Source organism: Rana temporaria, chromosome 3 (assembly GCF_905171775.1).
Source record: "Rana temporaria chromosome 3, aRanTem1.1, whole genome shotgun sequence".
NCBI lineage: Eukaryota > Metazoa > Chordata > Amphibia > Anura > Ranidae > Rana > Rana temporaria.
In genome coordinates, this window is record NC_053491.1 from 11,873,472 (window position 1) to 11,895,140 (window position 21,669).

The 21,669-nt window shown below is 47.4% G+C and overlaps 1 protein-coding gene across 3 annotated transcripts in view; it reads left to right on the forward strand.

The window, feature by feature from the left end:
- LCTL (lactase like) overlaps positions 1-21,669 on the forward strand; it is a 69,352-nt gene that overhangs the window by 39,148 nt on the left and 8,535 nt on the right. For all 3 annotated transcript variants that reach the window (XM_040342253.1, XM_040342252.1, XM_040342254.1), the window contains 4 exons: positions 8,082-8,356; positions 10,962-11,088; positions 16,925-17,124; positions 21,575-21,638. In XM_040342253.1, coding sequence (XP_040198187.1) covers positions 8,082-8,356; positions 10,962-11,088; positions 16,925-17,124; positions 21,575-21,638 — 666 coding nt within the window. The remainder of the gene's footprint in view (positions 1-8,081; positions 8,357-10,961; positions 11,089-16,924; positions 17,125-21,574; positions 21,639-21,669) is intronic.

Below are 21,669 nucleotides of genomic sequence, written 5' to 3' on the forward strand. Positions count from 1 at the left end.
CAGACATGATACAGGAGACGGTCAGAGACTGCAGACATAGTAAAGGAGACAGTCAGAGACTGCAGATACAGAGATATAATCCCCCCCCTGTACAAATCATTAGTGAGACCTCATCTGGAATATGCAGTTTAGTTTTGGGCACCAGTTCTCAAAAAGGATATCAGGGGACTGGAGAAAGTGCAGAGAAGGGCAACCAAACTGATAAGAGGCATGGAGGAGCTCAGCTATGAGGAAAGATTAGAGGAACTGAATTTATTCTCTCTTGAGAAGAGGAGAATAAGGGGGGATATGATCAACATGTACAAATATATAAGGGGTCCATATAGTGAACTTGGTGTTGAGTTATTCACTTTACGGTCATCACTGAGGACAAGGGGGCACTCTTTACGTCTAGAGGAAAAGAGATTTCACCTCCAAATACGGAAAGGTTTCTTCACAGTAAGAGCTGTGAAAATGTGGAACAGACTCCCTCCAGAGGTGGTTCTGGCCAGCTCAGTAGATTGCTTTAAGAAAGGCCTGGATTCTTTCCTAAATGTACAGAATATAACTGAGTACTACGATTTGTAGGTAAAGTTGATCCGGGGTAAATCCGATTGCCTCTCGGGGGATCAGGAAGGATTTTTTTCCCCTGCTGTAGCAAATTGGATCATGCTCTGCTCGGGTTTTTTGCCTTCCTCTGGATCAACTGTGGGTATGGAGTTGGGTGTATGGGATTGTACTATGTTTTTTATTTTGTTTTTTTATTTTGTGGTTGAACTGGATGGACTTGTGTCTTTTTTCAACCTGACTAACTATGTAACTATGCAGACATGGTACAGGAGATGGTCAGAGACTGCAGACATAGTAAAGGAGACAGTCAGAGACTGCAGACATGGTACAGGAGATGATCAGAGATGGCAGACATAATACAGGAGATGATCAGAGACTGCAGACATCGTACAGGAGATGATCAGAGACTGCAGACATAATACAGGAGATGGTCAGAGACTGCAGACATGGTACAGGAGATGGTCAGAGACTGCAGCCACAGTACAGGAGATGGTCAGAGACTGCAGACATAGTACAGGAGACGGTCAGAGACTGCAGACACGGTACAGGAGATGATCAGAGACAGCAGACACAATACAGGAGATGGTCAGAGACTACAGACATAATACAGGAGATGATCAGAGACTGCAGACATCGTACAGGAGATGGTCAGAGACTGCAGACATAATACAGGAGATGGTCAGAGACTGCAGACATGGTACAGGAGATGGTCAGAGACTGCAGCCACAGTACAGGAGATGGTCAGAGACTGCAGACATAGTACAGGAGACGGTCAGAGACTGCATACACAGTACAGGAGATGATCAGAGACAGCAGACACAATACAGGAGATGGTCAGAGACTGCAGACATAATACAGGAGATGGTCAGAGACTGCAGCCACAGTACAGGAGACGGTCAGAGACTGCAGACATGGTACAGGAGATGGTCAGAGACTGCACACATAGTACAGGAGACGGTCAGAGACTGCAGACATGGTACAGGAGATGGTCAGAGACTGCAGACATAATACAGGAGACAGTCAGAGACTGCAGACTTGGTACAGGAGACGGTCAGAGACTGCAGACATGATATAGGAGACGACCAGAGACCGCAGACATAGTACAGGAGACGGTCAGAGACTGCAGACATGATATAGGAGATGATCAGAGACTGCAGACATAGTACAGGAGATGGTCAGAGACTGCAGACATAGTACAGGAGATGGTCAGAGACTGCAGACATAGTACAGGAGACGGTCAGAGACTGCAGACACGGTACAGGAGATGATCAGAGACAGCAGACACAATACAGGAGATGGTCAGAGACTACAGACATAGTACAGGAGATGATCAGAGATGGCAGACATAATACAGGAGATGATCAGAGACTGCAGACATCGTACAGGAGATGGTCAGAGACTGCAGACATAATACAGGAGATGGTCAGAGACTGCAGACATGGTACAGGAGATGGTCAGAGACTGCAGCCACAGTACAGGAGATGGTCAGAGACTGCAGACATAGTACAGGAGACGGTCAGAGACTGCAGACACGGTACAGGAGATGATCAGAGACAGCAGACACAATACAGGAGATGGTCAGAGACTGCAGACATAATACAGGAGATGGTCAGAGACTGCAGCCACAGTACAGGAGACGGTCAGAGACTGCAGACATGGTACAGGAGATGGTCAGAGACTGCACACATAGTACAGGAGACGGTCAGAGACTGCAGACATGGTACAGGAGATGGTCAGAGACTGCAGACATAATACAGGAGACAGTCAGAGACTGCAGACTTGGTACAGGAGACGGTCAGAGACTGCAGACATAGTACAGGAGACGGTCAGAGACTGCAGACATGATATAGGAGATGATCAGAGACTGCAGACATAGTACAGGAGATGGTCAGAGACTGCAGACATAATACAGGAGACAGTCAGAGACTGCAGACTTGGTACAGGAGACGGTCAGAGACTGCAGACATGATATAGGAGACGACCAGAGACCGCAGACATAGTACAGGAGACGGTCAGAGACTGCAGACATGATATAGGAGATGATCAGAGACTGCAGACATAGTACAGGAGATGGTCAGAGACTGCAGACATAGTACAGGAGATGGTCAGAGACTGCAGACATAGTACAGGAGACGGTCAGAGACTGCAGACACGGTACAGGAGATGATCAGAGACAGCAGACACAATACAGGAGATGGTCAGAGACTGCAGACATAGTACAGGAGATGATCAGAGATGGCAGACATAATACAGGAGATGATCAGAGACTGCAGACATCGTACAGGAGATGGTCAGAGACTGCAGACATAATACAGGAGATGGTCAGAGACTGCAGACATGGTACAGGAGATGGTCAGAGACTGCAGCCACAGTACAGGAGATGGTCAGAGACTGCAGACATAGTACAGGAGACGGTCAGAGACTGCAGACACGGTACAGGAGATGATCAGAGACAGCAGACACAATACAGGAGATGGTCAGAGACTGCAGACATAATACAGGAGATGGTCAGAGACTGCAGCCACAGTACAGGAGACGGTCAGAGACTGCAGACATGGTACAGGAGATGGTCAGAGACTGCACACATAGTACAGGAGACGGTCAGAGACTGCAGACATGGTACAGGAGATGGTCAGAGACTGCAGACATAATACAGGAGACAGTCAGAGACTGCAGACTTGGTACAGGAGACGGTCAGAGACTGCAGACATGATATAGGAGACGACCAGAGACCGCAGACATAGTACAGGAGACGGTCAGAGACTGCAGACATGATATAGGAGATGATCAGAGACTGCAGACATAGTACAGGAGATGGTCAGAGACTGCAGACATAATACAGGAGACAGTCAGAGACTGCAGACTTGGTACAGGAGACGGTCAGAGACTGCAGACATGATATAGGAGACGACCAGAGACCGCAGACATAGTACAGGAGACGGTCAGAGACTGCAGACATGATATAGGAGATGATCAGAGACTGCAGACATAGTACAGGAGATGGTCAGAGACTGCAGACATAGTACAGGAGATGGTCAGAGACTGCAGACATAGTACAGGAGACGGTCAGAGACTGCAGACACGGTACAGGAGATGATCAGAGACAGCAGACACAATACAGGAGATGGTCAGAGACTACAGACATAGTACAGGAGATGATCAGAGATGGCAGACATAATACAGGAGATGATCAGAGACTGCAGACATCGTACAGGAGATGGTCAGAGACTGCAGACATAATACAGGAGATGGTCAGAGACTGCAGACATGGTACAGGAGATGGTCAGAGACTGCAGCCACAGTACAGGAGATGGTCAGAGACTGCAGACATAGTACAGGAGACGGTCAGAGACTGCAGACACGGTACAGGAGATGATCAGAGACAGCAGACACAATACAGGAGATGGTCAGAGACTGCAGACATAATACAGGAGATGGTCAGAGACTGCAGCCACAGTACAGGAGACGGTCAGAGACTGCAGACATGGTACAGGAGATGGTCAGAGACTGCACACATAGTACAGGAGACGGTCAGAGACTGCAGACATGGTACAGGAGATGGTCAGAGACTGCAGACATAATACAGGAGACAGTCAGAGACTGCAGACTTGGTACAGGAGACGGTCAGAGACTGCAGACATGATATAGGAGACGACCAGAGACCGCAGACATAGTACAGGAGACGGTCAGAGACTGCAGACATGATATAGGAGATGATCAGAGACTGCAGACATAGTACAGGAGATGGTCAGAGACTGCAGACATAATACAGGAGACAGTCAGAGACTGCAGACTTGGTACAGGAGACGGTCAGAGACTGCAGACATGATATAGGAGACGACCAGAGACCGCAGACATAGTACAGGAGACGGTCAGAGACTGCAGACATGATATAGGAGATGATCAGAGACTGCAGACATAGTACAGGAGATGGTCAGAGACTGCAGACATAGTACAGGAGATGGTCAGAGACTGCAGACATAGTACAGGAGACGGTCAGAGACTGCAGACACGGTACAGGAGATGATCAGAGACAGCAGACACAATACAGGAGATGGTCAGAGACTGCAGACATAATACAGGAGATGGTCAGAGACTGCAGCCACAGTACAGGAGACGGTCAGAGACTGCAGACATGGTACAGGAGATGGTCAGAGACTGCACACATAGTACAGGAGACGGTCAGAGACTGCAGACATGGTACAGGAGATGGTCAGAGACTGCAGACATAATACAGGAGACAGTCAGAGACTGCAGACTTGGTACAGGAGACGGTCAGAGACTGCAGACATGATATAGGAGACGACCAGAGACCGCAGACATAGTACAGGAGACGGTCAGAGACTGCAGACATGATATAGGAGATGATCAGAGACTGCAGACATAGTACAGGAGATGGTCAGAGACTGCAGACATAGTACAGGAGACGGTCAGAGATTTTTCAGGCGCTTTAGCGTTAAAAATAGCGCCTGAAAAAAGCAATCATCTGCAATCCTAGTGTGAGAGCCCGGGTGTTTTCACACTGGACGGACACAAACAAGGAGAGAAGGAGGGAGGGGAGAACTCTGGCACTTTGGTGCCCCCATCTCTGCAGGCACCTGGGTGCAAAGCACCCTGTCTAGGATCGGCCCTGGCCACCTCCACACACAGAGGGCAGAACAAGGCATGGTATAAGTAACGGGAGAAAAATCTGATGCAGGGAGAGGAGATTCTCAAGTTTTGTTTTAACATCTGTTGGCATACAATATGTTGAATAGCTATAGACTTTAAGCATTTCTTAGTGATAATGTCAGGTCAATCTGTATTTAGCTGAATATATCTATAAGCAGTGGTGGCTGAGACTGCAGACCCCCTTCCTGGTCGGTTGGCCCTATACTTACCCCATCGCGGGCAGCGATTCCCTCTGGGCGACAGCTTTTTCCTGCATCTCCTCCCTCCCTCCTAGGCAAACAGGAAACGGGTTTGAAGGCCCGCTTCCTGATTGGCCCGGGAGGAGAATCAGTGTGACAATAGCGAATATTAACGGCCTGCCGACCCAGTCGCCGTCATTGTACTGCAAGAAAGGAAATCGCCCTGGACTGCCGCACTCTGTATAAGACGTTCTTTATTGAAGATAAAATCCAAATCACAGCGGACAGTCAAACTTGAAATGAAGACGGGGACAAGGCTAACGCGTTTCACATTGTGAGATGCAGAGCCAGCACCTGTGTGTTCAAAGTAGGGCGGGAGCTTCTAAAAGACTCAGAGGCTTGGTGAGCGGTAATCCTTTCCCCTTTCTCTTCACCCGTCATTATACTGCGGCAGGTTTGCACGGCTGCACGAATCGCCGTAGGTGTACGTCAGCCACTTTAAAAGCTCTAGGGGGTGTGCACGCGGCACGATTCCGGAGCCAAAGCTTGTGGCCGCAATGTCCGCCGGCGACCCGCGATCGCTCCTCAGAGAGCCAGAACGGAGATCTGTCAATGTAAACAGAGATTCCCGTTCTGTCAGGAAAGTAGAGAGAGATCTGCTGTTCCTAGTGATCAGGAACAGTGATCTCTCTCTATTCCTGATCAGTACACTCCCCTCATGGTTAGAAACACCTCCCTAGGGAACACTTGACCCCTTGATCGCCCCCTAGTGATAACCCTTTCCCTGCCAGTGACATTTATACAGTAATCAGTGGCTATTTTAAGCTCTGATTGTTGCTATAAATGTCACAGGTCCCAAAAAAGTGTCAAAAGTGTCCGATCTCTCTGACGCAGTGTCCCGATAAAAATCACTGATCACCGTCATTACTATTAAAAAAAAAAAAAAATGGCATAAATATATCCCTTATTTTGTAGACGCTATAACTTTTGCGCAAACCAATCAATATACGCTTCATTCGATTGGGCCGGGCATAAGCATGTACAGGTACGTTGCCCTTTAAGAGCCCAGGTCCTGAGCTCCGTGACCGCGGGACCCGCAGACCTGATCAGTGACATCACACGCCGAGCCACTCCCCCCTACAGTAAGAAACACACATTAGGTCACACTTAACCCCTTTGGCGCCCCCTACAGGTTGAACCCCTTCACTGCCGGTGTCATTTTCACAGTAACCAGTGCATTTTTATAGCACCGATTGCTGTAAAAATGACAATGGTCCCAAAAATGTGTCAAAAGTGTCTGCCATAAAGTCGCAGTCACGATAAAAATCGCTGTTTGCCGCTATTACTAGTAAAAAAAAAAAAATATTAATAAAAATGCCATAAAACTATCCCCTTTTTATAAATATAAAAATATGTAGAAGAATACGTATCGTCCTAAACTGAGAAAAAAATACGGGGGTAGATTCAGGTACAGCTGCGCGCTCCTTACGGAGGCGCAGTGTACCCTTTTTACCCTGCGCCTACGCAAATTATTTGCGCTACGCTTCATTCATGAAGCAGTAGCCACGTAATTTGCGTGGGCGCTCTTCAAAAATGCCCTGCGTAAGGGCGCCTAATGTAAATGATCCCGTAGGGGGCGGGAATAATTTAAATTAGGCGCGTTCCCGCGCCGAGCGTAGAGCGCATGCTCCGTCGGGAAACTTTCCCGACGATTAACTTACGCAAACTACGTAAATTTCAAACCTCGCGATGCGGGAACGACGGGTATCCTTAGCATTGGCTGCCCCTGCTTTTAGCATGTGCAGCCTTACGTGAAACCCGACGTACGCAAACGACGTAAACTGCGTACGCAGGGTTCGCGTAACGTTGTGAATCGGCGTTAGTATGCAATTTGCATACTATACGCTGACCACAACGGGAACGCCACCTAGCGGCCAACGCAAGAATGCAGCTTAAGATATGAGGGCATAAAAGCCTTATGCCACGCATATCTTAGGCTGCAGTCGGCGTAACGAGCTCTCTGAATCAGGAGAACTCGTTACGCCGGGGCAAGTAAGCAATTGCGCTGTGTAACTATGGTTACACAGGCGCAATTGCTTCTTGAATCCAGGCCATTGTTTTTTTTTCAAAATCGTCGCTCTATTTTTGTTTACAGCGCAAAAAATAAAAACCGCAGAGGTGATCAAATACCACCAAAAGAAAGCTCTATTTGTGGGGGAAAAAGGACGCCAATTTTGTTTGGGAGCCACATCGCACGACCGCGCAATTGTCTGTTAAAGCGCCGCAGTGCCGAATCGCAAAAAGGGGCCAGGTCCTTTAGCTGCATAATGGTCCGGGTCTTAAGTGATTAAGTGATCACCATAGCCCTAGGTTATTTTCTGCAAATAGGATAATTATTGTAACCTTTGCCTTTCTGACCTTCCTGGGGCCCTAAGCTGAATGACATGTCACACTAAAGTTGAAAAGCGGTGGGGAAGGGGCCGAAAATTACTTCTCAAAAAGGTGGGGCCTCCAGTAATTTGGGGGGCCCTCCGCAGCTTTGCGGGGCCCTAAGCGGCTTGAATAGTGAGCCTATAGGGCGGATCGGCCCTGCTTTCGCCTATGGCATTTCAAAAAGTGATTTTAAAAGCAACCTGTGCATTCTTTTGTCTGAGTAATGTGTAAATTGTCTTCTGCTTTAAGGCCAGAAGAGCGCCCAGCAGGGTTTAGGAATGTCCAGACTCCCGACCTTCAGCTCTCAAGAGAAAGCTTTCATCAAAGGCACAAGTGACTTTCTTGGGGTCGGCCACTTCACCACCAGATACATCACCAACAGGAACTTCCCATCTGCTCAGGGGCCCAGCTACTTTACCGACAGAGACCTGAGAGAGCTGGTGGACCCCAAATGGCCTGAGCCGGAGTCCAAATGGCTATACTCCGTCCCGTGGGGTTTCCGGAGGCTGCTGAATTTTGTCAAGGTAACTTCCTGGAGGTAAAACACTTCTCACTAAACACTACGGGCCAGATTCTCGTAGAATGGCTTAAAAATGCGGCGGCGTAACGTATCTCATTTACGTTACGCGGGCCGCAAGTTTTACGGGCAAGTGCTTGATTCACAAAGCACTTGCCTGTAAAGTTGCGGCGGCGTAGCGTAAATCCTCCGGCGCAAGCCCGCCTAATTCAAATGATCCGGGTAGGGGGGCGTGGATCATTTAAATTAGGCGCGTTCCCGCGCCGAACGTACTGCGCATGCGCCATCCCTAAAATTTCCCGAAGTGCATTGCGCTAAATGACGTCTCAAGGACGTCATTGGTTTCGACGTTAACGTAAATGGCGTCCAGCGCCATTCACGGACGACTTATGCAAATGACGTACATTTTCAAATGGAACGACGGCCATACTTAACATTGACTGCGCCTCATAGACCCAGGGGCAACTTTACGCATCGCAAATCTTACGTAAACGTCGTAACTTCACTGCGTCGGTCGGGTGTACGTTCGGGAATTCGCGAATATTTTGCTAATTTGCATACTCGATCGAGAAAACGACGTCGGCGACACCTAGCGGCGAACAAAAAAATTGCATTTAAGATCCGACAGCATAAGAGCCTTACGCCTGTCGGATCTAACGGTTATCTATGCGTAACTGATTCTAAGAATCAGTCGCATAGATACGACGGCCCAGATTAGGACTTACGACGGCGCACATGGCGTTGCGCCGTTGTAAGCCCTTTCAGAATCTGGGCCTATAGGAGGACACACGCACCTTGGTAGTTGGATGAAAAATATGTTTCAGCCGCTGCTGTCCAGTATTAACCCCACTGGTGGGGCAAGAAAATTATGAATAAAAATAAATGAATAGCGCTGCTCCTCCTTAAAGGAGTTGTATACCCTGTAAATTATTATTATTTTTTTTACACCTGTAAAGGAAAAGCCATAATGAGCTAGTATGCACCGCATACTAGCTCATTATGAAATACTTACCTTAAAATGAGGTGACGGAGCTGCGGTGGCTCAACGCGATTGGCACTGCGCTGACAAGCCATTCACCTCTGCAGCTACGGGTTCGGATCCCGGTCTCGGCTACATGTGAATTGAGTTTGGTGGTCTCAGCCCGGCTCCCGGTGGGTGTGCTATGCGAGGTAAGCCTGGGCTTAGTACGCCCACCCCCCTCCCACAAAAACCACCACACTTACACGCACTTGAAATTGGGTTAACATGCACGCACTCTGACCACGCGGTCTCTAAAAAGAGAGGCGAAGGACTAACGGGGCTGGTTGAGCGGGCTAGATCCTCTCACTCCCTTATAGGGAGTCCCTCTGCCCCGTTGGGCTTCAAAGCGGAGCAGGTAGGACGGGCTGTGTGGGAGGACCCCCTCACACACCCGCCATTGCCACCCGGGGCATGGAGAAAGGTGGCAGATTGTTTTGTCACAAAGATGCGACTTTATTTCCTCTCCATCTTTGGGAGGATTAGGTTTAATGTCTAACACTGGCTGGGGAAAAACACAATTCACTGACAAAGGCACTCTATAAACATAACTGATTTTTACTCTACTTCATTAACCACTTAAGGACCGCCTCCTGCACATATTCGTCGGCAGAATGGCACGGCTGGGCACAAAGCACGTACAGGTACGTCCTCTTTAAGTGCCCAGCCATGGGTCGCAGGCGTGCTCCCGCGACCCGGTCCGAAGCTCCATGACCGCGGTCGCGGGACCCGATCGCCGCTGGAGTCCTGCGAATGGTCCCCAGAGCTGAAGAACTGGGAGAGTTGTATGTAAACACAGCTTCCCCGTTCTTCACTGTGGCGCCGTCATTGATCGTGTGTTCCCTGATATAGGGAATCACAATCAATGACGTCACACCTACAGCCACACCCCCCTACAGTTAGAAACACAGATGAGGTCACACTTAACCCCTTCAGCGCCTCCTTGTGGTTAACTCCCAAACTGCAATTGTTACTTTCACAGTAAACAATGCAATTTAAATGCATTTTTTGCTGTGGAAATGACAATGTCCCAAAAATGTGTCAAAATTGTCCGAAGTGTCCGCCATAATGTCGCAGTCACGAAAAAAATCGCTGATCGCCACCATTAGTAGTAAAAAAAAAAAAAAAATAATAACAATGCAATAAAACTATCCATTATTTTGTAAACGCTATAAATTTTGCGCAAACCAATCGATAAAAGCTAATTGCGATTTTTTTTACCAAAAATAGGTAGAAGAATACGTATCGGCCTAAACTGAGGAAATTTTTTTTTATATAGTTTTTGGGGGATATTTATTATAGCAAAAAGGAAAAAATATTACATTTTTTTCAAAATTGTCGCTCTATTTTTGTTTATAGCGCAAAAAATAAAAACCGCAGAGGTGATCAAATACCACCAAAAGAAAGCTCTATTTGTGGGGAAAAAAAGGACGCCAATTTTGTTTGGGAGCCACGTCGCACGACCGCGCAATTGTCAGTTAAAGCGACGCAGTGCCGAATTGCAAAAACTGGCCGGGTCCTTTAGCTGCCTAATGGTCCGGGTCTTAAGTGGTTAAGTAACTCCATTCTGCTCTAATGCATATGCTTTTCTTAGACCCAGTATGGAAATCCAATGGTGTTGGTAACAGAGAATGGGGTGTCAGAGAAGATGCATTGTTCTCAGCTGTGTGATGAATGGAGGATTCAGTACCTCAAAGGCTACACCAATGAGATGTTAAAAGGTGAGTGGTGAATGTTGGGATGCCCCAAGTAACTTTCTAACATCTCCTGTCCACATTTACAAACTGGCCCAACGACCATCAAGTCATTACACATGAAATTATTTATAGAAACACAGTGGGATAGATTCAGATAGATCAGCGGATCTTTAGATCCGCGTAATCTATCTGATTTACGATCCGCCGGCGCAAGTTTTAGAGGCTAGTGCTGTATTCAGAAAGCACTTACCTCAAAACTTGCGGAGGCGTATCGTAAATCCCCCAGTGGAATTCAAATTCCGCGGCTAGGGGGAGTGTACTATTTAAATCAGGCGCGTCCCCGCGCCGATTTAACTGCGCATGCGCCGCCGGCTAAATTTCCCAGCGTGCATTGCTCCAAATGACGTCGCTAGGACGTCATTGGTTTCGGCATGAGCGTAACTTGCGTCCGGCCGTATTCTGAATCGACTTACGCAAACGACGTAAAAATTCAAAACTCGGCGCGGGAACGACGGCCATACTTAACATAGGATACGCCGCATATAGCAGGGGTAACTATCCGCCGGAAAAAGCCGAACGCAAACGACGTAAAAAAAAAAGCGACGGGCGGAAAACAAGGCATTACCCTGTTCTGCCTAGTGACATGTCACTGATCTACTGTTCCCCCGTGATCGGGAACAGCGATCAGTGATGTGTCACTGGTAGCTCCTCCCCCTAAGAGTTAGAATCACTCCCTAGGACACACTTAAACCCTTCAGCGCCACCTAGTGGTTAACCCCTTCCCTGCCAGTGTCGTTTTCACAGTAATCCGTGCATTTTTATAGCACTGATCGCTGTAAAAATGACAATGGTCCCAAAAATGTGTCAAAAAAGTGTCCGATGTGTCCGCCATAATGTCGCAGTCGCGATAATCGCAGATCGCCGCCAATACTAGTAAAAAAAAATATATATATATATAATAAAAATGCCATAAATCTATCCTCTATTTTGTAGACGCAATAACCTTAGCGCAAACCAATGACTGGGGGAGTGGTGTGAATCCGCGCCACGGAAAAACCCTAAAATATAGGCTGCAGGAAGGACGGTGAAAAAGATACAAGGAAATGCCTAAAAAGAATGTCAGTTACAGTGGCTGCCTCTACAAATGTACCCCACCTAGGTGGGATATAGATACGAGGGAGGGAGTTAGTAGGTGGTGGCGCCTTCTGTGTGGATCATAAACATGTGTAGTGCACGTAAATGTTGATATGAGTGTTCAGGTGATATATAAATAAATAGTGAAAAGATAATAAATTAAACAATGAAAATAGAAATGCTTAAAAAGATGCTAACAAAGTTGCATATATAAAATAGTTGATAGTAGAAATGTGTCACATATGAAATCTGATATTAAACAATATAGTCCATTTATCTTTAACGCGCTGAATAATTCATTTCTAAAAAAATTTGTGCTGCAATATAAAGTGCTGGATAATCCGTGCAAAAGTGCTGCATGCCACTCAAGATGAGGTATTCTGGTGTTTCACTCAGTGCCCCCTCCGTGCTCGGGTATATCCCGCACTCACCAGATACAGACCCCCTCCTGGGGTAACAAGCATCCACAGTGTCCATGGCTGGACTGGGACAGAAATTTGGCCCTGGACTTCATTCAGACTGGCCCATTTTGACAGGTCTCTCCTATGGCAGCCGGACAACTCCCGCACCCACCCCCCCCCCCGCCACCCAAGCCCCCTCTCCCCCTTCACTAGCCATTCTACTTTATTAGAGTAGAACGGTTGGTACTGGTACTCTTATAGGCAGTGCCAGTGGGGAAGCTAGACATTATTTCACCCGGGGCAAAGAATCAGTTCGGTGCCCCCCCCTTATGGGACAAGATTAGGCAGAAGTGAGAAACTCCCAGGCCATAGCTGTTGAGTCAGCTGTCTGTCCCCTCCCCCCATGCTCCTCTGTCGTCTGGTCCTCCCCCTGATTCTCTGTTCCCCCCCAGGTGAGCGCTGCGGGAAGGGAGAGACAGAGGAGCGGAGGGGGGCAGCGGTCCGCTGTCACTGAGGTCGGCCCACTGAGCCAACGGCCCACCGGGAAACTCCCTGTAGTCCCAATGGCCAGTCCATCCCTGGTGCTGCGCTCTGGCAAATCTTTGATTATCCCCCTATATATGGCTTGGTTCCAAAGACCATTCAGGAGAAGGAAAAGGGATGCCCAAATAGTGTGATACCGTTTTTAAAAGTCTAATGTTTATTAAAAAAAAACACACTGGGTACTCACAATACATACGCTCCAGACGACGTCATCACGACGAAACCGGTCGAGCGGACGCACGCTGCTACAGCACTTCCACGAGGATTTACTACGCCTGACTTGTTTTTATGTATTGTGAGTACCCAGTGTGTTTTTTTAATAAACATTAGACTTTTAAAACGGTATCACACTATTTGGGCATCCTTTTTCCTTCTCCTGAATGGTCTGAAAGATAATCAAAGATTTGTCAGAGCGCAGCACAGGGCGGACACTGTGGATGCTTGTTACCCCAGGAGGGGGTCTTGATCTGGTGAGTGCGGGATATACCCGAGCACGGAGGGTGCACTGAGTGGATCATCAGAATACCTCATCTTGAGTGGCATGCAGCACTTTTGCACGGATTATCCAGCACTTTATATTGCAGCACAAATTTTTTTAGAAATTAATTATTCAGCACGTTAACCACTTAACGACCGCCGCATGTATATGTACGTCCACAGAATGGCACGTACAGGCAGATGGGCGTACATGTACGTCCCCGCCTTTCCGTGGGTCGGACCCACCCCCCCCGGGAAATGCGGCGGTTGGAAATCGTCGGGGAGCGATCCGGGATGAGGGCGCGGCTATTCGTTTATAGCCGCCCCCTCGCGATCGCTCCCCGGAGCTGAAGAACGGGGAGAGCCGTATGTAAACACGGCTTCCCCGTGCTTCACTGTGGCGGCTGCATCGATCGAGTCATCCCTTTTATAGGGGAGACTCGATCGATGACGTCAGACCTACAGCCACACCCCCCTACAGTTGTAAACACACACTAGGTGAACCCTAACTCCTACAGCGCCCCCTGTGGTTAACTCCCAAACTGCAACTGTCATTTTCACAATAAAGAATGCAATTTAAATGCATTTTTTGCTGTGAAAATGACAATGGTCCCAAAAATGTGTCAAAATTGTCCGATGTGTCCGCCATAATGTCGCAGTCAAGAAAAAAATTGCTGATCGCCGCCATTAGTAGTAAAAACAAAATAATTAATAAAAATGCAATAAAACTATCCCCTATTTTGTAAACGCTATAAATTGTGCGCAAACCAACCGATAAACGCTTATTGCGATTTTTTTTTACCAAAAATAGGTAGAAGAATACGTATCGGCCTAAACTGAGGAAAAACATTTTTTTTATATATTTTTGGGGGATATTTATTATAGAAAAAAGTAAAATTTTGCATTTTTTTCAAAACTGTGGCTCTATTTTTGTTTATAGCGCAAGAAGAAAAAAAAGGCAGAGGTGATCAAATACCACCAAAAGAAAGCTCTATTTGTGGGGAAAAAAAGGACGTCAATTTTGTTTGGGAGCCACGTCGCACGACCGCGCAATTGTCTGTTAAAGCGACGCAGTGCCGAATCGCAAAACCTGGCCTGGGCCTTATATAGTCCAATCTCTACAGAGAGATAAATGGACTATATTGTTTAATATCTGATTTCATATGGTTCCAAAGACCATTCAGGAGAAGGAAAAAGGATGCCCAAATAGTGTGATACCGTTTTAAAAGTCTAATGTTTATTAAAAAAAACACACTGGGTACTCACAATACATACTCTCCAGACGACGTCATCACAACGAAACCGGTCGAGCGGACGCACGCTGCTACAGCACTTCCACGAGGATTTACTACGCCTGACTTGTTTTTATGTATTGTGAGTACCCAGTGTGTTTTTTTAATAAACATTAGACTTTTCTACTATCAACTATTTTATATATGCAATTTTGTTAGCATCTTTTAAGCATTTCTATTTTCATTATTTAATTTATTATATTTTCACTATTTATTTATATATCACCTGAACACTCATATCAACATTTACGTGCACTACACATGTTTATGATCCACACAGAAGGCGCCACCACCTACTAACTCCCTCCCGCAAACCAATCACTATACGCTTAAAAAAAATAGCCACCCTCCTATTTTTATCACTTATCTCAGTCAATCACTGAAATTTTGGGGTGCAGCTTTATAATATTATTTAATTGAATTTTTTATAATATTCTCAAATTTCTTTTGCGCGAGATATATTTTTTTCTCACTATACGCTTATTGCGTTTTTTTTTTTTACCAAAAATATGTAGAATAATACGTATCGGCCTAAACTGAAAAAAAAAATTGCTTTAAAAAAAAAAAAAAAAATTGGGGATATTTATTATAGCAAAAAGTACAAAATATTGCCTTTATTTTTCAAAATTGCCGCTCTATTTTTTTGTTTATAGCGCAAAAAATAAAAACCGCAGAGGTGATCAAATACCAAAAGAAAGCTCTATTTGTGGGAAAAAAAGGACGTCAGTTTTGCTTTGGGAGCCACGTCGCACGACCGCGCAATTGTCAGTTAATGCGACGCAGTGCCAAAACGCAAAAAGTTGCCTGGTCTTTGGCCAGCCAAATGGTCCGGGGCTTAAGTGGTTAAATGGACCTTTGCTACAGCCTTTAACCACTTACCCCCCGGACCATATTGCTGGTCAAAGACCAGAGCCCTTTTTGCGATTCGGGACTGCGTCGCTTTAACTGACAATTGCGCGGTCGTGCGACGTGGCTCCCAAACAAAATTGGCGTCCTTTTTTTCCCACAAATAGAGCTTTCTTTTGGTGGTATTTGATCACCTCTGCGGTTTTTATTTTTTGCGCTATAAACAAAAATAGAGCGACAATTTTGAAAAAAATGAATATTTTTTACTTTTTGCTGCAATAAATATCCCCCAAAAATATATAAAAAAACGTTTTTTTCCCTCAGTTTAGGACGATACGTACTCTTCTACCTATTTTTCGGGAAAAAAAATTGCAATAAGCGTTTATCGATTGGTTTGCGCAAAAGTTATAGCGTTTACAAAATAGGGGGTATTTTTATGTCATTTTTATTAATATATTTTTTTTTACTAGTAATGGCGGCGATCAGCGATTTTTTTCGGTACTGCGACATTATGGCGGACACTTCGGACACATTTTTGGGACCAGTGGCATTTTTATAGCGATCAGTGCTATAAAAATGCATTGGATTACTATAAAAATGCCACTGGCAGTGAAGGGGTTAACACTAGGGGGCGGTGGAAGGGGTTAAGTATGCCTGGGTGTGTTCTTACTGTGGGGGGGGGGTGGCCTCACTAGGGGAAACACTGATCCTCTGTTCATACATTGTATGAACAGAAGATTAGCATTTCCCCCGCTGACAGGACCGAGAGCTGTGTGTTTACACACACAGCTCCCGTTCCCCGCTCTGTAACGAGCGATCGCGTGTGCCCGGCGGCGATCGCGCCCGCCGGGCACACGCACGGGAGTCGGGGGCGAGCGCGCGCGCCTCCGGTGGCGCGCACGCGCCCCTAGTGGCCGCTCTAAGAGCCGACGTAGTATGACGTGCTCTCGCCCAGGAGAGCCGACCTGCCGCCGTAGAATGACGGCGGTTGGTCGGCAAGTAGTTAACATGCCAAACAATCACCAATTTGTAGCATCATGAGACTACTTTTTAAAATTGTCTAACTTACAAACTCATAGTAATAAAATTTAGTAATTTTAAATAAATACAAAGAGATAAGGTGTTCCGGAGTAGTACTCGTTGTTGACATTTCTCCTTCTATGGCAGCAATAAAGGACGGGGTTCACATCCAGGGATACACAGCTTGGTCTCTGATGGATAAATTTGAGTGGGATGAAGGCTTTTCAGAAAGATTTGGACTCTATTTTGTGGAATTTCAAAGCAAGAACAAGCCTCGTTATGCAAAAGCATCCGTTCAGTTCTACAAAAAGATTATAAGAGCCAACGGCTTCCCTAATATCCGAGAGGTAAGTCCAATCTCTACAGAGAGAAAATGAAATGGAGTTATTCTGATATAATATAAAAACTGGATACTTTACCCCTGGATACTTTATACCGGTCCTTCTCAACTTTTTCAACACAATGGAACCCCATGAAATAACTTTCCGGTCTCGGGGAATCGCTCCTAAACATTCCTATATCTACAACTCATGATGGAGGGGGAGATTATGGTGTGGGGGGGAGGGGGATTATGATGCGGGGTGGTTTTTCAGGGGTTGGGCTTGGCCCCTTAGTTCCAGTGAAGGGAACTCTTAAGACGTCGGCACACCAAGACATTTTGGACAATTTCATGCTCCCAACTTTGTGGGAGGAGTTTGGGGACGGCACCTTCCTGTTCCAACATGACTGCACAAAGCAGGGACCATAAAGTGATGGGGGACACGGTGACTGGGGGGGGAACACGCATTGATAGGCGACACAGTGCACAATGCATATAGTCTGTTAATAGTTTGGCCACATCTACTTTTCGCATAGCGCCCCGATGGTCACTTTCTTAAGTTCTTAAAGCGGTGTTACGCCACCAAAAAAATAAAAATTAAAGGCCAGCAGCTACACATACTGCAGGTGCTGGCTTTTAATAATAGGACACTTACCTGTCCTGGAGTCCAGTGATGTCGGCACTCGCAGCCAGGGGCGGACTGACCATTGGGGCTCTCAGGCACTGCCCGAGGCCCCCATGCCACTAGGAGGCCCCATCTGGGTTTCCAGGCTCAATAAAACCAGGGACAGTATGTAAAAATCTGTGTTTATTTTTACATCTGTCCCTGATATGTCCAAAACCAACATGCTTTTGATGTGAAAATCCTGAGATTTTAGCTGCCCTGCCTATGCAATCCCTCCTGGCGTGGTGGCCATCTGTAAGCCCGGGGGCCCCATAATCTTCTATTGCCTGGGGGCCCCATGAGTTGTCAGTCCACCCCTGCTCGCAGCTGATGTTTTCATCAGCTGTCGGGTGCTCCCGCCGGCATTGCTTGTAAGGGAACCCAGCAGTGTAGCCTTTTAGCTTCACGCCGGGAACCCTACTGGCATGCGCGAGGCCCGCTCCTCTCTCCTACTGGCCCGGCGGCCGGGGGAGGAGGGAGCTCCATGGTGAGGTCATGGGCCGAACTCCTGGAAGTGGGAAATGATACCTGTCAAAGGTATACTGTCTCTCCTCCCCCCCAAAAGGTGCCAATTGGCACCTTTTATGAGGAGGCACCATGGCTTCCTCTGGCATCATCAATGGGGCACCATTCCTCCCACTGATAAACAATGGGGCTCTATTCCTAAAAATTAAAACTAGGGTTGTCCCGATACCACTTTTTTAGGACCGAGTACAAGTACCGATACTTTTTTTCAAGTACTCGCCGATACCGATACTTTTTTTTTAAATGCAGCCACATCCCTTAATTCAGCCATGTCTCTAAATTCAGCCATGTCTCTAAATTCAGCCATGTCTCTAAATTCAGCCATGTCTCTAAATTCAGCCATGTCCCTAAATTCAGCCATGTCCCTAAAGTCCCCATCAGCAGTGTCCACCGCAAAACATCCCCATCAGCACAGCAATGTCCCTGTCAGCGGTGTCCCCATCAGCACAGCAATGTCCCCATCAGCAGTGTCCCCAGCAGCATGTGTCCCCATCACCGCTGATGGGGACACCTCTGATGGGGACATTGCTGTGCTGATGGGGACATCGATTATGGGGTCACCGCTGATGGGGACATTGCTATCCTGATGGGGACACCATTGATGTGGACACCCATGTCCCCATCAGCAGTGTGCCAAACAACGGTGTCCCCAGCAATGTCCCCATCAGAACAGAAATGTCCCCATCAGCAGTGTGCCAAACAACGGTGTCCCCAGCAATGTCCCCATCAGAACGGAAATGTCCCCATCAGCAGTGTCTCCATCATCGCTGATGGGGACACCTCTGATGGGGACATTGCTGTGCTGATACCATTGATGGGGACACCTGTGTCCTCATCAGTGGTGTCCCCCATCAGAACAGCAATGTCCCCATCAGCAGTGTCCCCAGCTGCACAGCAATGTCCCCAGCAGCAAGTGTCCCCAGCAGCAGTGTCTCCATCATCGCTGATGGGGACATTGCTGTGCTGATGGGGACACCATTGATGGGGACACCCGTGTCCTCATCAGCGGTGTCCCCATCAGAACAGCAATGTCCCCAGCAGCAAGTGTCCCCAGCAGCAAGTGTCTCCATCATCGCTGATGGGGACATTGCTGTGCTGATGGGGACACCATTGATGGGGACACCCATGTCCTCATCAGCGGTGTCCCCATCAGAACAGCAATGTCCCCATCAGCAGTGTCCCCAGCTGCACAGCTTGTGTCCCCATCAGCTTGTGTCCCCAGCAGCAGTGTCCCCAGCAGCAGTGTCCCCAGCAGAAGTGTCCCCATAAGCATGTGTCCCCATCAGCGCAGAACAGCAATGTCCCCAGCAGCGTTTTGCAACATTCACTTGCCTCCGCTGTAGCCGGCTTCTGCTCCTTTTCTTTTTTTCTTAGATTCCAGAGTCCCGACTCCCGCCCGCTGCTACACACGTGGAAGATTTGTAATTTCAAACAGCGGGCGGGAAGAGGGGAGGTGCCGCGCCTGTGACGTCACTGGTTGTCGGGACATCGGCGGTCCCAGCAGCCAATCAAAAAGCACAGCGGGCGGGCCGGATCGAACACACAAGCGGACCGGGGTTTGGAGACCCCTGCGCTAGGGGAACACAACAGCTGTCATTTGCATTTGAATAGCTGGGTGTTCCCCCCGCCGCGCTGTCATGTATAGCCCCTCCCCCTTGCCCAGAAACTTTGATAGACAGTCGTATCAAAGTGCCCGGGCAAGGGGGAGGGGCTATACATGACAGCGCGGCGGGGGGAACACCCAGCTATTCAAATGCAAATGACAGCTGTTGTGTTCCCCCTTGCATAGTAACTAGATGTCGGCAGCGGCGAGGGGAGGGGGATTGAGCAGCGCCCTCTCCACCATACGAGGACTGCTCTGCTCCGCTCTCCACCCGCACTCGAAAAAAAAAAAAAAAAAGTATTCTATTTAGGCATCGGGAGTATTTGCGCGAGTACAAGTACTTGCGCAAATACTCGGTATCGGTCCCGATACCGATACTAGTATCGGTATCGGGACAACCCTAATTAAAACTAATGATGGGGCTTGGTTTACTTCAACTGATGCTGGGGCATTTTCTACTCTGCCGCGGAAGTTCCCCTTTTGGGTGGAACTCCGCTTTAAGTTGGAAGGTATGTATATACATGAAGGGGGGTGGCAGGAGGGCAGCAAAATGCACCTTCGCCTGTGTAGACAAAAATCATTGCACCGGCCCTGAAGAGGGGCACCTTTAAAATTAAACCAGGTGAGTAAGGTTCCTTTTCCCTTCATATAGAAATGTTCTTTATTAAAACTTGTAGTGCTGTAACTTGGCATTGTGTGTTACAGAGAGAGGGGTGCCCGCTGATGGTGTATGCACAATTACCATGAAAAGAGTAAGGCCCCTTTCATACCTTCCACTTTTCACATATGTAGCCAGATTCAGGAAACTTACGACGGGCGTATCAGTAGCTACGCCGTCGTAACTCCGAATCCGCGCCGTCGTAACATTAAGCGTATGCTCAAACTGAGATACGCTTAAATGTTGCTAAGATACGACCGGCGTAAGTCTCCTACGCCGTCGTATCTTAACTGCATATTTACGCTGGCCGCTAGGGGCGTGCACGCTGATTTACGCCTAGAATATGTAAATCAGCGAGATACGCCTATTCACGAACGTACGCCCGGCCGTCGCAGTAAAGATACGCCGTTTACGTAAGCCGTTATCAGGCCTAAAGATATTCCACCAAAAAGATGGCGCAGCCAATGTTAAGTATGTACGTCGGACCCGCGTCGAATTTTAAAATGTTTGCGTAAGTCGTCCGTGAATGGGGCTGGGCGTAATTTACGTTCACGTCAAAACCAATAAGTCTTTGCGGCGTAATTTGGAGCATGCGCACTGGGATATGTCCACGGACGGCGCATGCGCCGTTCGTAAAAAACGTCAATCACGTCAGGTCACGATTAATTTGCATAAAACACGCCCACCTCTTCACAATTTGAATTAGGCGTGCTTAGGCCGGCACATTTACGCTACGCCGCCGTAACTTAGGACGCAAGTGCTTTGTGGATACAGCACTTGCCTCTCTAACTTACGGCGGCGTAGCGTATATGCGATACGCTACGCCTGCCTAACATTAGGCTCAACTACCTGAATCCAGCTAATGGAATAGAACATGTTCATTGTATTTTATATGCACATTTTTGTTAAATTCATTATGCAAAGTAAGCGAGAAACTTTTAGAATTTTCAAAACGGCAGATGCATTAAAAACACATTTGGAAAGAGTCATTTCAGTGCAAACTACTTAATGAGGCTTAACTTTATCAGGTGGAAAACTGGCACCGTATAGCAACAGAAACCTGCTCCACTACAAACAAACTCCTGGCTGCAGGTAAGCACATATGAGCTGTGCGAGTGTGTGA